The sequence below is a fragment of the Microcaecilia unicolor genome, chromosome 6 (genome assembly GCF_901765095.1).
Source record: "Microcaecilia unicolor chromosome 6, aMicUni1.1, whole genome shotgun sequence".
Classification (NCBI taxonomy): domain Eukaryota; kingdom Metazoa; phylum Chordata; class Amphibia; order Gymnophiona; family Siphonopidae; genus Microcaecilia; species Microcaecilia unicolor.
Window position 1 is genome coordinate 151,676,938 of NC_044036.1, and position 12,507 is coordinate 151,689,444.

At 41.3% G+C, this 12,507-nt stretch overlaps 1 protein-coding gene across 4 annotated transcripts in view; it reads left to right on the top strand.

Annotated features, from left to right (window-relative positions):
- The window catches only part of THOC7 (THO complex 7), a 33,135-nt gene that overhangs the window by 14,312 nt on the left and 6,316 nt on the right, over positions 1–12,507 (top strand). For all 4 annotated transcript variants that reach the window (XM_030207437.1, XM_030207439.1, XM_030207436.1 and 1 more), the window contains 2 exons: positions 10,248–10,314; positions 10,408–10,477. In XM_030207437.1, coding sequence (XP_030063297.1) covers positions 10,248–10,314; positions 10,408–10,477 — 137 coding nt within the window. The remainder of the gene's footprint in view (positions 1–10,247; positions 10,315–10,407; positions 10,478–12,507) is intronic.

Below are 12,507 nucleotides of genomic sequence, written 5' to 3' on the forward strand. Positions count from 1 at the left end.
ACACTAATTCTTTCAAGCAAGTACCATCCATCTTGTAACATCTACTCCCAAATAGAGTTCTCAAGCATCTGTTTTCTTTAGGTTTATCTCTGTTCTACATCTGTGTTCTTAGATTAAGATTTAGATTTGCATGGGCTAATGAGCATGCCTTAAATAAAATGAAGATAACATCTAGAAAGAATACAAGACTGAGTACATTTAATGAGCCGTACTATTTACAATACACTGAAACCACTCAAGCACAAGATAATTAGCTGTACTGCAGCTCATCTGTTTTTGAGCTGATAGCAATGACGCTAATGGAGGCTGAGGACAATTACCGCTCGCTATCACTCGGGACTCGAGGAAACTTGCTATGAGTAAAGCAGTGGAAAATGGGGAAAATTGCTTGGAGATCTATTGTTTTTGTTAACCTGTTGGTTTCCAAGGATACCAGCCACCATGGTGACAGTGTTAGTTGCTATGGCGCTTGTTGGTACCCTGTAGTTGATTAGTGTAGTGCTTCCTGCTCATGTTGTTGAGGGTTATTTTTACACTACCATGGGGCTGATTTTAAAGGGGAAGTAGTATCCATTTTTAAGTGTATTCATGTATCTAAAATGTTTTATTTTTCCATATTAAATAAAAAAAATGATTGGTGTTCATATTTTGCTTTGTCCAGTACAAGATGAAGTACAAATATTTTATGTAGACTTAAAAAGCATATACAGATATTACAGATTACTAGTATTTATTTGGATTTATTAACCACCTTTATGAAGAGATTCACCCAAGGTGGTATACAGCAGGTGGTGTACAGTTTAACATAAAACTTACAATTTTGTTAACAGCATAACAATAGTAAAATGACCAAGTATAAACATAAATACAATAAATGAGGTAAACTTGAAAACAGCAAATTGAAACCTAATTACAGGACTACCATGAAACAGGATCCAAAATATACGCATTGAACAGCACTGAAATTAAAATAACAGAGATATAACAATATCAGCATAATACTAATGAAACATCTAATAAGCACACATTAAAATAACATTGCTATGATACTAAATCAAGCCAGCAAAAGTATTTCCACACCCTTTCCTGTGTTGTGTGTGAATTGCTATCTTAAGTTTTGTGTTGCCTGCAGGAAAAGATTTTAGGTAAAAGATGTCAGTGTAGTGGGAAGTTGCATATGTTGGCGCTCTGGCTGCATTAGGGAAGCCTACAGGAAAAGAGCATTAAAGATTATGGGAGGTAGATGGCTGCTTTGGAACGTCTATTATGAACCAGTCCCTTCCAGCTAAAGGCCGCTAGTTCTGTACCTTTTCTATAGAAGCAATTGCAGGAGCCCAAGAAGTGATGTAGCAGTATGATGTGGGGGGAGGGACAGATGAACAACTGATATAAACTAGGGGAGGGAGGAACTTATGAGAGGCGACTGGGGAGGATATAGAGAAATGACTGTAATGGCAGTTAGATGTGGGGAGGGCAGGAGGAGCAGTGGTTGGAAGGGGTAAGAAAGGAGAGGAGAGGGGAGAGCCAGAGAAGAGCTAACTGGATGTGCATTGGTGGGGAGCCTGTTGGTAGTTTGAAAGGCATGGTGACTATGCAGTTTGGTAGTGTGACCAATTAATATAGCTGTTAGAGGTTAAACCAGGGCATTATAATCCTGTCCTGGTGATCCTACAGTTGGTTGGATTTTCAGGATGTCTATAATGAATATATATGACAAATTTTGTATAAATGAGTTTTGTTTATGCAAACATCTTTTGTTGTTGTTGTATTCATTGTGGATATCCTGGAAACTTGATTAGGTGTCAAGTCACTAGAACAGGTTTGGGAAGACGGCCAGAGCAGCATCAGCTGGCAGGAAAAAGTGGGATTCTTTCCTGTCCCCGTAGCCGCAGAGGCCACTACATCACCTGGGTGGGCCCTGACCTTCAAGGTAGGTCACGGGAGGGCTGTAGTGTGCGGTGGCAGCAGCCAATGGAGTGCAGTGTAATAGGTAAGCATGGCAGTTCTGGCATCCCCCCAACCTGCCGTGCATACCCTGTTTATCGCATTCCGCCTGCCCTGTGGGAAGACCTGAATTAAAATGAGTACCACAGTGAGCCTGGGTGAGCTGTTGCTGAACTCCTGCTACGTCTAAGAGATGGATAAGAAGCTTGCTGCCATAGTGCTCTGAAGGAATTTGTAGAGAAACTTCATTTTTGAAGCAGTATTGGACTGTGTGCGGTTTGCAAGTGAGCAAAAAGCTGTTCTACTAGTTTCTCACGTGCGCAGGGCTTAATTGATAAAATGGAACTGTGGAACCAGGGGCGGGGAAGAGCAGCAGGAGAAGGGCTGTATTAGCGAGTCCAGAAATTATTCTCTGTTCTGCTCTGCTGCAGTTTCACCCCTCCCCTCCTCTTCCCTCAAGGGATGGGTGGAGCCGAACATCCCGGCTGCTCTGGAGTCGAGAAGTGGACAGGGTTAGATGGCAATTTTTCGTAATGGAGGAGGGTGAATAGCAGAGTGCCGCAGGTATCTGTACTGGGACTGGTGCTGTTTTAACATACTAATAAATGATCTGGAAATCGGAACGACGAGTGAGGTGATTAAATTTTGCAGATGACGCAAAACTATTCAAAGTTGTCAAAACACATGCGGATTGTGAAAAATTGTAGGAAGACCTTAGGAAATTGGAAGACTGGGCATCCAAATGGCAGATGAAATTTAATGTGGACGAATGCAAAGTGATGCATATTGGGGCGAATAACCCAAATCATAGTTACCTGATCCTAGGGTCCACCTTAGCACTCGAGAAAAAGATCTAGGTGTCATTGTAAACAGTATACTGAAATCTTCTGCCCAGTGTGTGGTAGTGGTGGTGGCGGCGGCCAAAAAAGGAAACAGGATCCTAGGAATTATTAGGGAAGGGATGATAACTTTTCACTTATAACTGGAAAAAGAACCCCCCTCGGGACAGAGAGGGGTGCTCTTTCAGTCTAAGGGAAGCTTGGAGGTACCAAATTTTCTCATTTATTATGGAGCAGCAGAGTTCAGAATATTGGCATATGGTTGAGCTGCACGCCAAAGAACTGGATCAGAATAGAGCAACAACAGATGAGGGAGATACCTCTTTGGGTGGTACCCTAGCTTCCTACTCAAGATTTGCAACTACTCACTAAAAGGCTTGACCCCTATCTCACCTAGCCCTAAGTATTTGGGCAGGCTCAGAGATGTAGATTTTTTTTCATGATAGGAATTATTTTTTTAGCCACTCCTATTCTATATGCACAGGGTATTCTGGTAGGTCAAGAGGATGTGAACACCATGGTGAAAGGAGTGGGTATAAACGACAAGAAGAATATGGCATTGGAAAAAGGATTATTTTTCAGTATGGGCAAATTAAGGGGGTCTTTTACTAAGGCGCACTTGCATGTTTGGCGCGTGCTAAAATTGGGCATGTGCTAAACGTTAGAGACGCCCATAGGAATGCATCCGTGTCTCTAATGTTTATCTAACATAACGTAACCTTTATCTTGTCTTCCTCTCTTCAATAGTCCCTTATCCCTATGTGTCCTGTCTGTCCTACCCTTATCCCTTATTTGTCCTGTCTGTCCTGAATTAGATTGTAAGCTCTCTTGAGCAGGGACTGTCTCTTCTTCATGTTCAATTGTGAAGCGCTGAGTACGACTGGTAGCGCTATAGAAATGATTTGTAGTAGTATAAGACCAAGAATATTATAATGCCTCTGTATTGCTCCATGGTGTGACCTCACCTTGAGTATTGTTTTCAGTTCTGGTTGCCATATCTCAAAAAAATATGGAATTAGAAAAAGCTCAAAAGAGCAACCAAAATGATAAAGGGATGGAACTCCTCCAATATGAGGGAAAGGGAAATGGGACTTGATATATCGCCTTGCTGAGGTTTTTGCAACTACATTCAAAGCGGTTTGCATATATTCAGGTACTTATTTTGTACCAGGAGCGATGGAGGGTTAAGTGACTTGCCCAGAGTCACAAGGAGCTGCAGTGGGAATTGAACTCAGTTCCCCAGGATCAAAGTCCACTGCAGTAACCACTAGGCTACTCCTAGGCTAAAGAGGATAGAGCTCTTCAGCTTAGAGAAGAAACTGCTGAGGAGGCATATAATTGTGGTCTACAAAATCTTGAGTAGTGTAGAATGGGTAAAAGTGAATTGACTTTTCACTCTTTCTTTCAAAAAGTACAATAACCAGGGGACACTCTTATAAAATTAAATGGAAATACTTTAAAACTAATTGGAAGAAATATTTTTTCACTTGAAGAATTAAGTTCTGGAACTTGCTGCCGGAGGATGTGTTAATGGTGGTTTTGTAACTGGGTTTAAAAAAAGATTTGGACAAGGTCCTGGAGTTAGACCATAGTCTGTTATTGAGATGGACAAGGGGAAGCCACTGCTTGCCCTGGGATAGCATACAATGTTGCTGCCAGGTATTTGTGACCTGGATTGGCCGCTGCTGGAAGCAGGATACTGGTCTAGATGGACCAGGGAGGGGAGAAGAGTATACATTAGCTGTTGCAAGCTTTATGATTTCACCCTGCAGCTTCCATGCTGGAGAGTAAGTGAAACTAATGTCAATGGAAGAGGTGTACCTTGGGATGTTTGTGGGTAGTGGCAGAGTGGAGGCAAAACTGTTTGTGACCATGTTTCTCCTGGGACTCGTCAACAACACACGGTTACTGGAGAATAAGCTGAAAACCTCTGTTTTTAGGAGGCTCTCGATTTTCAAGACAGCAGACGAGACCGGCCCGATGGTCAGAAGTCCCACTTTCAGGCATGCCAATCTTCTTTCGTGCAGACAGGAAATTCCTCCTCTCGGCCCAGTGCCTCCAGAGCTTCACAATGATATGAGGCTGGTCCACTCTTCTCTTCCTCTGGTAGGAGGTTGCCTTCAGGAATTTCAGGAGGAGTCAGCCAAAATCAGTCAGACCAGTGGATTCTGGATATTCTTACAGAAGGTTACAAGTTTAGAGTTCTTCTGTCCAGTCACTCCTTGCATTCTCTCTGTTGAAAGGAAGCCAAGGCAGTCGAGATTCAGGCCACTGTAGATTTCCTTGCTGGCGCTCTTAGTCATTGTTGCAGTTCCCCAGGCTGAACAGGGACAAGGCAGGTCTACTTTATTGTCCCAAAGAAGGAAGGCACCTTTTGTCCGGTCGTAGATCTCAAAGGTCACCGCTACCTCTCTGTGTCCCACTTTCACATGAAGACACTAAGAGCAGTCATAGCCTCGGTTCAAGCAGGAGACTTTCTCTCAGCCCTTGATCTCAAGGAAGCATACTTGCATATACCTATATGGTCACCACATCAGAAGTTTATGTTGTGCAGTGCTGGGCTGTAACTTTCAGTTCAGGGCCTTGTCCTTCAGTCTTGCCATGTGTTCAAGAATGTTTATGAAGGTTATGGTGGTGGTGACAGTCTTCCTTTGGCACCAGAGAATCGGGTCTGGCTCATTTGTGCATTGTCCTAGTCAGACTGTGTGGTGGCGACAGACAAGTTGTCTGGCTTCTGCAGTCATTGGGTTTGATCAATTTCAAGAAGAGCAGACTAACTCGATCGTAGACGCTGGAGTATCTGGGCTTTCTATTCAACACAACACGGGAGAGGATCTTCCTCACTGAGCACAGGAGGCCAAAGCTGGTTCAACAGATTCATCTTCTCAGTCAAGGCAGGTCCAGGGTCTGGGGTCAATGACGACCGTGATGGAAGTGATGCCATGGGCAAGGGCTCATTTTGCGACCATTACAGGAATCTGTTCTCAGCTGCTGGTCTCTGATGTTATAGAAGTATGACTTTCATCTTCCTTAGATGCTGGTTGCCAAACAAAGTATGCAGTGGTGGTTGTCGCCCAGGAATTTGTGGCGCTTCTATCCTTTTGCAGAGAGGACGAAGAGGCTTAGTATTCTTCCTTGAAGCTTTTTGATATGTATAGAGCCCTCATTAATATATCTGGAAGTCACAGAAGTTTCGCATATTGGACAGACTTTGTGTATTTTGGTAAACAGAGACTTGGCCTTATGGCTTCCAAGCTCACAGTTGCTAGATAGTCTCTTTCAGCCATTGCATCAGCTTATTTGTTGCGGAGAAGCAAGCTACTCAGGCCTTGTAGGCTTATTCTAGGAGGCATACAGTGATATCCTGGGCAGGGACTACTTTTACTGTCTCCATGCAGGTATTTGCAAGGCAGCGACATGGTCAGTGCTGCATTCCTTTGCCAAGCACTACAGGGTGGTCGTTGTGGTACGTTCGGAGGACAGTTTCAGGGCTTTGTTCCTCAGGATCCCACCCACTGTAGGGATTGCTTTTGAACATCCCACAGTTCTGGAATAGTGGGAAGCTACGTAATGAAAGGAGAAATTAGGTCTTATCTGATGGATTTTCTTTCTAGTAGTCCTTATCACTATTCCAGAGTGAGAAGTGATGGGTCAAATAACAGCTGTCACCTTGCATGGTGCTTCCTGCATATCTCTTGTTCTTTACAAGTTTTCCAGAGATGAGGTCCACATGTTTGTTCATCTGGTTGGTGTTTAGGTTAGCAAATCGTTTAAGGTTGTTGTGTGTATTCTGAGTTTCTCCTTACTGCTTGTCTACATAAATACTGAGGGACTGGATGCCAAGACATCTCCACCTGCTGGTTGATGGACACAACTATGCCACAGGTTCTGGAATAGTGGGAAGAACTAATGGGGAAAAATGATCAGGTAATATCTAATTTCTCCATAATACATCATATTAATAAAACATATACACAGTAAGTGAACACAATTCCATTCAAACTTTGCAGAGTGTATTCTCTTCCTCCACCTACTTTTAAAGCATCTGAAAAGCAGCAATAAGGGTCATATTAAGCCACTATTGCCCAGTTCATGTCATTACACCATAGAGACTTGCATGCCAGAAAATAGCTAATCAATAAATTTAATTGATTAATTCAACTTCTTTCAGTATGTAATTTCCTCTTTAGAAAATTATCTCGTGTCAGAAATTCCGATTTTTTTTATCCCTCGAGTAGAAGACCTAGTGCACAGTGAAATCGAAGCACTGTTAGTTTCTAGTTCTGAAAACAAGGCATTGCATCAAGGTGTATATTTTTTGCCTGCTTCATAAATCACATTCCCTCAGATAAGACCTGGTGTGATTTACAATATAACACAAAAATGGATTATACACTTCCCAATTCCATAATTAGATTCCCAGTTAAGAGAGACAGTTGTTAAAGTAAAGATTTATTGAAAAAATCCCCATATGCATAAGGCCAAATGTAATTAGAATAACCAAGGTAATCTGTTTTGTTAGGTGGCTGCAATTATTTTTATCTAGCCACATGTCATAGATGTCAAATCATTATCTGTTAATCACCAGTGGAAATACTATTTTATGCCTGAGTGATGCTCAGCAGTGTTAAATAATCCAAGATGAAGTGTAATTAGTGATGCTTGAAAAATAAGCACATGAATGAATTTGCTAGTCTGACAATTTCAATTTGTACTTGTAATTAATTTTTGTAAGAAAAAATGTACTACCTTTTTTGCCAAATCTGCATTCCATATTTTTTTTATTTATAGATTTAATATTACATTCATAAAACAAACAAATGCTTAGCAAAATCAGTAATACAACATTCCTAAAACTTAAAAATTAAGGAAAAATACCCTCAAACTTAGTCCACAAATAGCTGAACCAAGATTCAAGAAATTAACTAAGGAAAATACATTATAATTAATTTAAATCAATTATAGAGCAAGAAAAAACAAACATTCGCAGCCAGTTTAAACAGCATATTAACAAGTGGGCACATTCAAGGAAGCATTTCTTTCACCCTCCTTAAAAGAAATTCCTGCAGTTTCTTTGGGTCAAAGAAAACACAATTCATTCCATAATTTATCTGTAAAACAACTCTTAAGTTTCTACAGTTTCAAAATTCTTGTACACTTTTATGTAGAAATAGAAAAGATGGATAAAATATGAAATTTTTGTTTAGCACTTAGCTAAAACTTGGGATGACCAGCTGGGAATCAAATCACACCAATTTTCTTGTGACCTTAGGGTAAGTCTGTTAACCCTCGACTGCCTCAGGTACAAACTTACCCCTAACAGGTACTGTGTGCTATTGCTTTATCATGTGTTCAACGTGTTTGATGTATGTTATTTTACCAGATTTCTCATTTTATGTAACGGGACCTAGTTACTGGTAATGCATAGGGTAGTTTAGGGGTAAATTTAAGAAAGGTTCCCTAAAGTTAAGGACCAAACGTTTGGGCGCTAATAGTCATAATGGCATTTCCTCACAGAACTGCCATTATAGAATTCTAGTGTAAATCCGCATCTAGGCACTTTTTTAGGTGCAAGCATTTAATTTATCCGAAAGGCTGATATAAGTTCTCACACATAACTGTAGACAGGTGTATATCTGCATGTGCACACAAGTCCTGAACACGTCCCTGCCCCTCCCCAGTCCACACCCTCCTTGCAGTTGCAAACTATGGATTTTGCACACACATATTATAGAATAGCTACTAAGGACAGTTGTGTAACTGCTAATTCCTTAGCGTCCCTCTGGACTGACCCAGGATCTGACTGATGGGTTATGCATTCCTTCTAGCAGGTGGAGACTGAGAGCTCTGACTCTACTGAGCCAATAAGAGCCCTGGCCATCTAGATTCAGTAATCTCAGTCTCCTGCAGGTGGAAGGAGGTGAGCCCTGTAGTCTCTCCTCTGTCTTACTTTGCTGGTCCGGAGGGACTAAAGGAAAGCAAATTAGCAGGTAAGATCTAATTGCTCCTTGTTTGTGCCAATTAACACTAGTGCCAATTTCTGCTAGTTAACATCAGTTCATTATATTAAGCTACACGTGCCACTGACTTTATTCTATAACTTGCCTGCTCAGCTTTCAACACTGACCCCCGGATTCTATATAGCGTGTCTAGAGATCCGCGCCAGAATCTGAGCGTATTCAGAAGCAATGCGCACAACTTAATTGGCTTAAGCCAATCAGCATTAACAGCACTTAACAAGCAGTAATGAGCACTAATTGGGAATTAGAATTTATGCTCACAGCTCGCTAAGCGTATTCTGTAACACAGTATGCCTAAGTTCTAACGTGTGCAGGCAAAAAGGGGCATGGCTATGGGCATTCCAAAATTTACACGTCTACGTAGTTATAGAATATTGCCCAGTGCGCCTAAATCTACGCCCTGGGATTTACGCCATGTTTTCATTGGTGTAGATGGACATGCTTTAGGTGCTGGGATATCAACTAAGCATATTCTATATACTGTGCCTAAATGTAGGCAGCACTTATAGAATAGGCTTAGGCAGAAATGTTTTCCACGTGGATTTTTTTTTTTGTGCCATATATAGAATCCCTCCCCCTAAGTCTAAAATACAAGACGATATACGCATCTTCCTTTTCGTTCATCAGCCCGTGAACCTGGAATGCTTTGCCGAGACTCCTGAAAGAGACACCGGATCATCAAACATTTAAAAAATTACTAAAAACTTATTTGTTCAATAAAGAGGCTCATTTTCAAAGCACTTAGCCTCCCAAAGTTCCATAGAAACCTATGGAACTTAGCCTCCCAAAGTGCTTTGAAAATATGCCTCAAAGCCTACCCCGCAGTCCACAATGCTCTTTAAACCCCTTTTTGTTTTCCGGTTTGTTTTCTTGCTTTTTACCTTCTTTCTGCTTCCCTTGGCTGCTCCTGTATTCCCATCCGTATTCTCTTATTTCAGCTGCTTCTGTACTTCACACTTTTTTCTGGAACAATTTTATCCTGTTTGTATTATGTAATTTTTTAGTAACTTTGTTAGCCACATTGAGCCCGCATTATTTGGGAAAATGTGGGATAAAAGTGAACCAAATACATAAATTTGGGCACCCAATTTTCAAGAATTAGGGAATTAATAACTAAATTGCTTAGGTTGTAAGTCCTTGGAGAATAGGGAAATACAATCAGGTGCAGTATGTATCTTGTGTTGAAAGAGAGAGAATTTGGTGCAAATTGATGTTCTGGAAAGCTAACTCTGTTCCATTGGGTGTGGTTTGAATCCTTCCTGGACTGCTGCTACTCTGCTTTCTGAGGGGAAACAAATTGATAATAGTAAATACAGTTTCAGTGCACAAAGTGAAAGTTCTGGTATAAGTTAGATTTTGTATAATTTTCAGTACAAAGGAATCCCCCTGATGTACCCTGTTCGTATTGTGAATCAAATTGTCCTAACTTTTGCATTGTTTCTAGGCATCTTGAAGCTTTGGGAAAAGAGCTCCAGCAACTTTCTCATACTAAAGAAAATGTTGAAGAAAAGGTAAAACTGCCTCTTTACAAAACTGCCCATTATATATGTTCGTTCATTTTTTAGACTTTAAGATCTGTTTTCTTGTATTTTTCTGTTTTATAGCTTGAGTTGAGACGCAAGCAGTTCCATGTCCTTCTCTGTACCATCCATGAACTTCAGCAAATCCTGGAAAGTAAGTTTTTGTGTGGCTGGGGGGGGGGGGGGGGGGGTAAATCTACAAAATTCATTTAGTGAAAAGGATAATGAATTTGGTCCCAGTGGTCTTCCTGATTGATTTAGAGCTTTTCAGTTAGGAAAGGTCTGTCCTGGCTATGAATGTTCAGTTGAATAAATGCTTGTATTTTCTAATAGTAGATAGCGTTGTTTCGGTCAATGCAGTTTGTCCAAAATTCATCTGTTTGCTTGCTAGACTGCCCTACAACTGTTGTCAACATTTCTCTTGAGGTAAAGGCACTTTGGCAGTCAGTCACCTAAACGGTGAACTTTAAAGTGTGCACGCTCTTTTTCAGTTTTCACTGCAAGGAAACCTGAGTGTCTATCTGTCAGTGCTTCATAGTCCCTCCAATGTGTTATGCAGTGTTGGGAAAGGGAGAAGATGTTGTTTGTTCCACTGGGTTAGTGTGATAAAACTCTCTGCTACTAGGGCTTCTGTTTTTCCCTGGCTGGTCCCACTCTTTGGAATTCTCTTGCAGAAATGCTTAGATTAGAAGATGGTTTGAAATTCAAACATGGTTAACATTTTTATTCATAGAAGCATTCAGTTATGATAACAGATGAATGGGTCATTTAGGGGTTTATTTACTAAGGTGCACTATATAGGCGCGTTAGCGATTAATGCGCCTTAACTTTAAAGCCACGTTAGAAATGCTAATTCGCTTTAGTAAGTATACTTGGTTTCAAAACGTTTTTTTAGGTTAATTAGCAAGATGCGCTTGTAAATAAATTATCAAGCTGCGCAATGGTCCCTTTGTTGTATCTTGCAATAAGAGGAAGTTGGTCCATATGATTTGTTACAGCTGGACATCTTGTTATTGACTTTCTGTTGGTAAGCACTTAGCCTTCCAGGTCACACTGCATTACTGTCCAAATTGAATTTTGTGAATTCCTTAGCGTCCCTCCGGACCGGACCAGGATTGGACTGATGGGTTGTGCTCGCCTACCAGCAGGTGGAGACTGAGAAAAACTCTGACTCTAGAGAGCCAATAGGAGCCCTGGCCATGTGACCTTAGCCCCAGTATTTTCTCAGTCTCTCAGCAGGTAGGAAGCGAGCCCTTTAGTCTCTTTCTTTCTCTTTCTCTTTTTTAGAGGCTAATAATAAAAACAATATTGCTACTTCTCCTTCTGTGCCTAGGAATTCTCTATTAGACGCTGGACAGATAAGGTTTTCTTTTCTTTCTTTTACAGCCTCTGGGGGTGTTACACTCGGGTGCCCCGAGTCCCTCCCCATCTCCCATACTTAGCTGGGAAGGACTACCCTTTGGTTAGCAAGGTGTATGGTCTTTGGGAGAGGCAGCCATTTTAGGAGGTTTCAAGTATTTTCTTTCCCCAGCTTTTTAACGAGCAGGCTTAGCTGTTTAAAAAAAAAAAAAAAAAAAGACAATCCCCAGTTTTCTACCGGGCAGACAGCTCTGGGTTATTCTTTTGTTCTTGAGTGTTTTTTCTTTGCTAATTTAGCTGTGTAAAAAAAAAAAAAAAAAAAAACAAGAGGGGGAGGAAATGGAAGAAAATAATGTTGATGGGGCCTTTAACGAGCCACTTCTTTCTCAGAATTTCTCCCTCCGTTCCCTCGCGTTTGGACAGCGGGTGCAGGCTTATAAAAAAAAAAAAATTGGGGTGCGACAAGTTTTTTTTTTTTTTTTCCCGGGTGGTGAGAGTATCGCCAGTCAGGGGAGGCTGCAGCCGGTTTTTCGCAGCACCGGACTGTAAATGCTCTTGGCTCCTTCAAGTTTTCTGCGGATACCTGTGTCTTTCGAGTTTCTTCATTTGGCGCTGTCAGCCTTCTCTATAGGCATACAGTAGATTGTTCAGATGCCATGGGGATATATCAGCTCTCTCATGTTCTCTGAGGGATAGTCCTGTCTACCAAGCTCCCAATCACTCAGCTGCCTTAGCAGGCATGCTTTATTCATGTCTTCCCTTCTTTTCCAACTGCCTTGAAGCCTCTCATATTTCATTTTAGCTTTCTTCTGGTACTTACAGGAC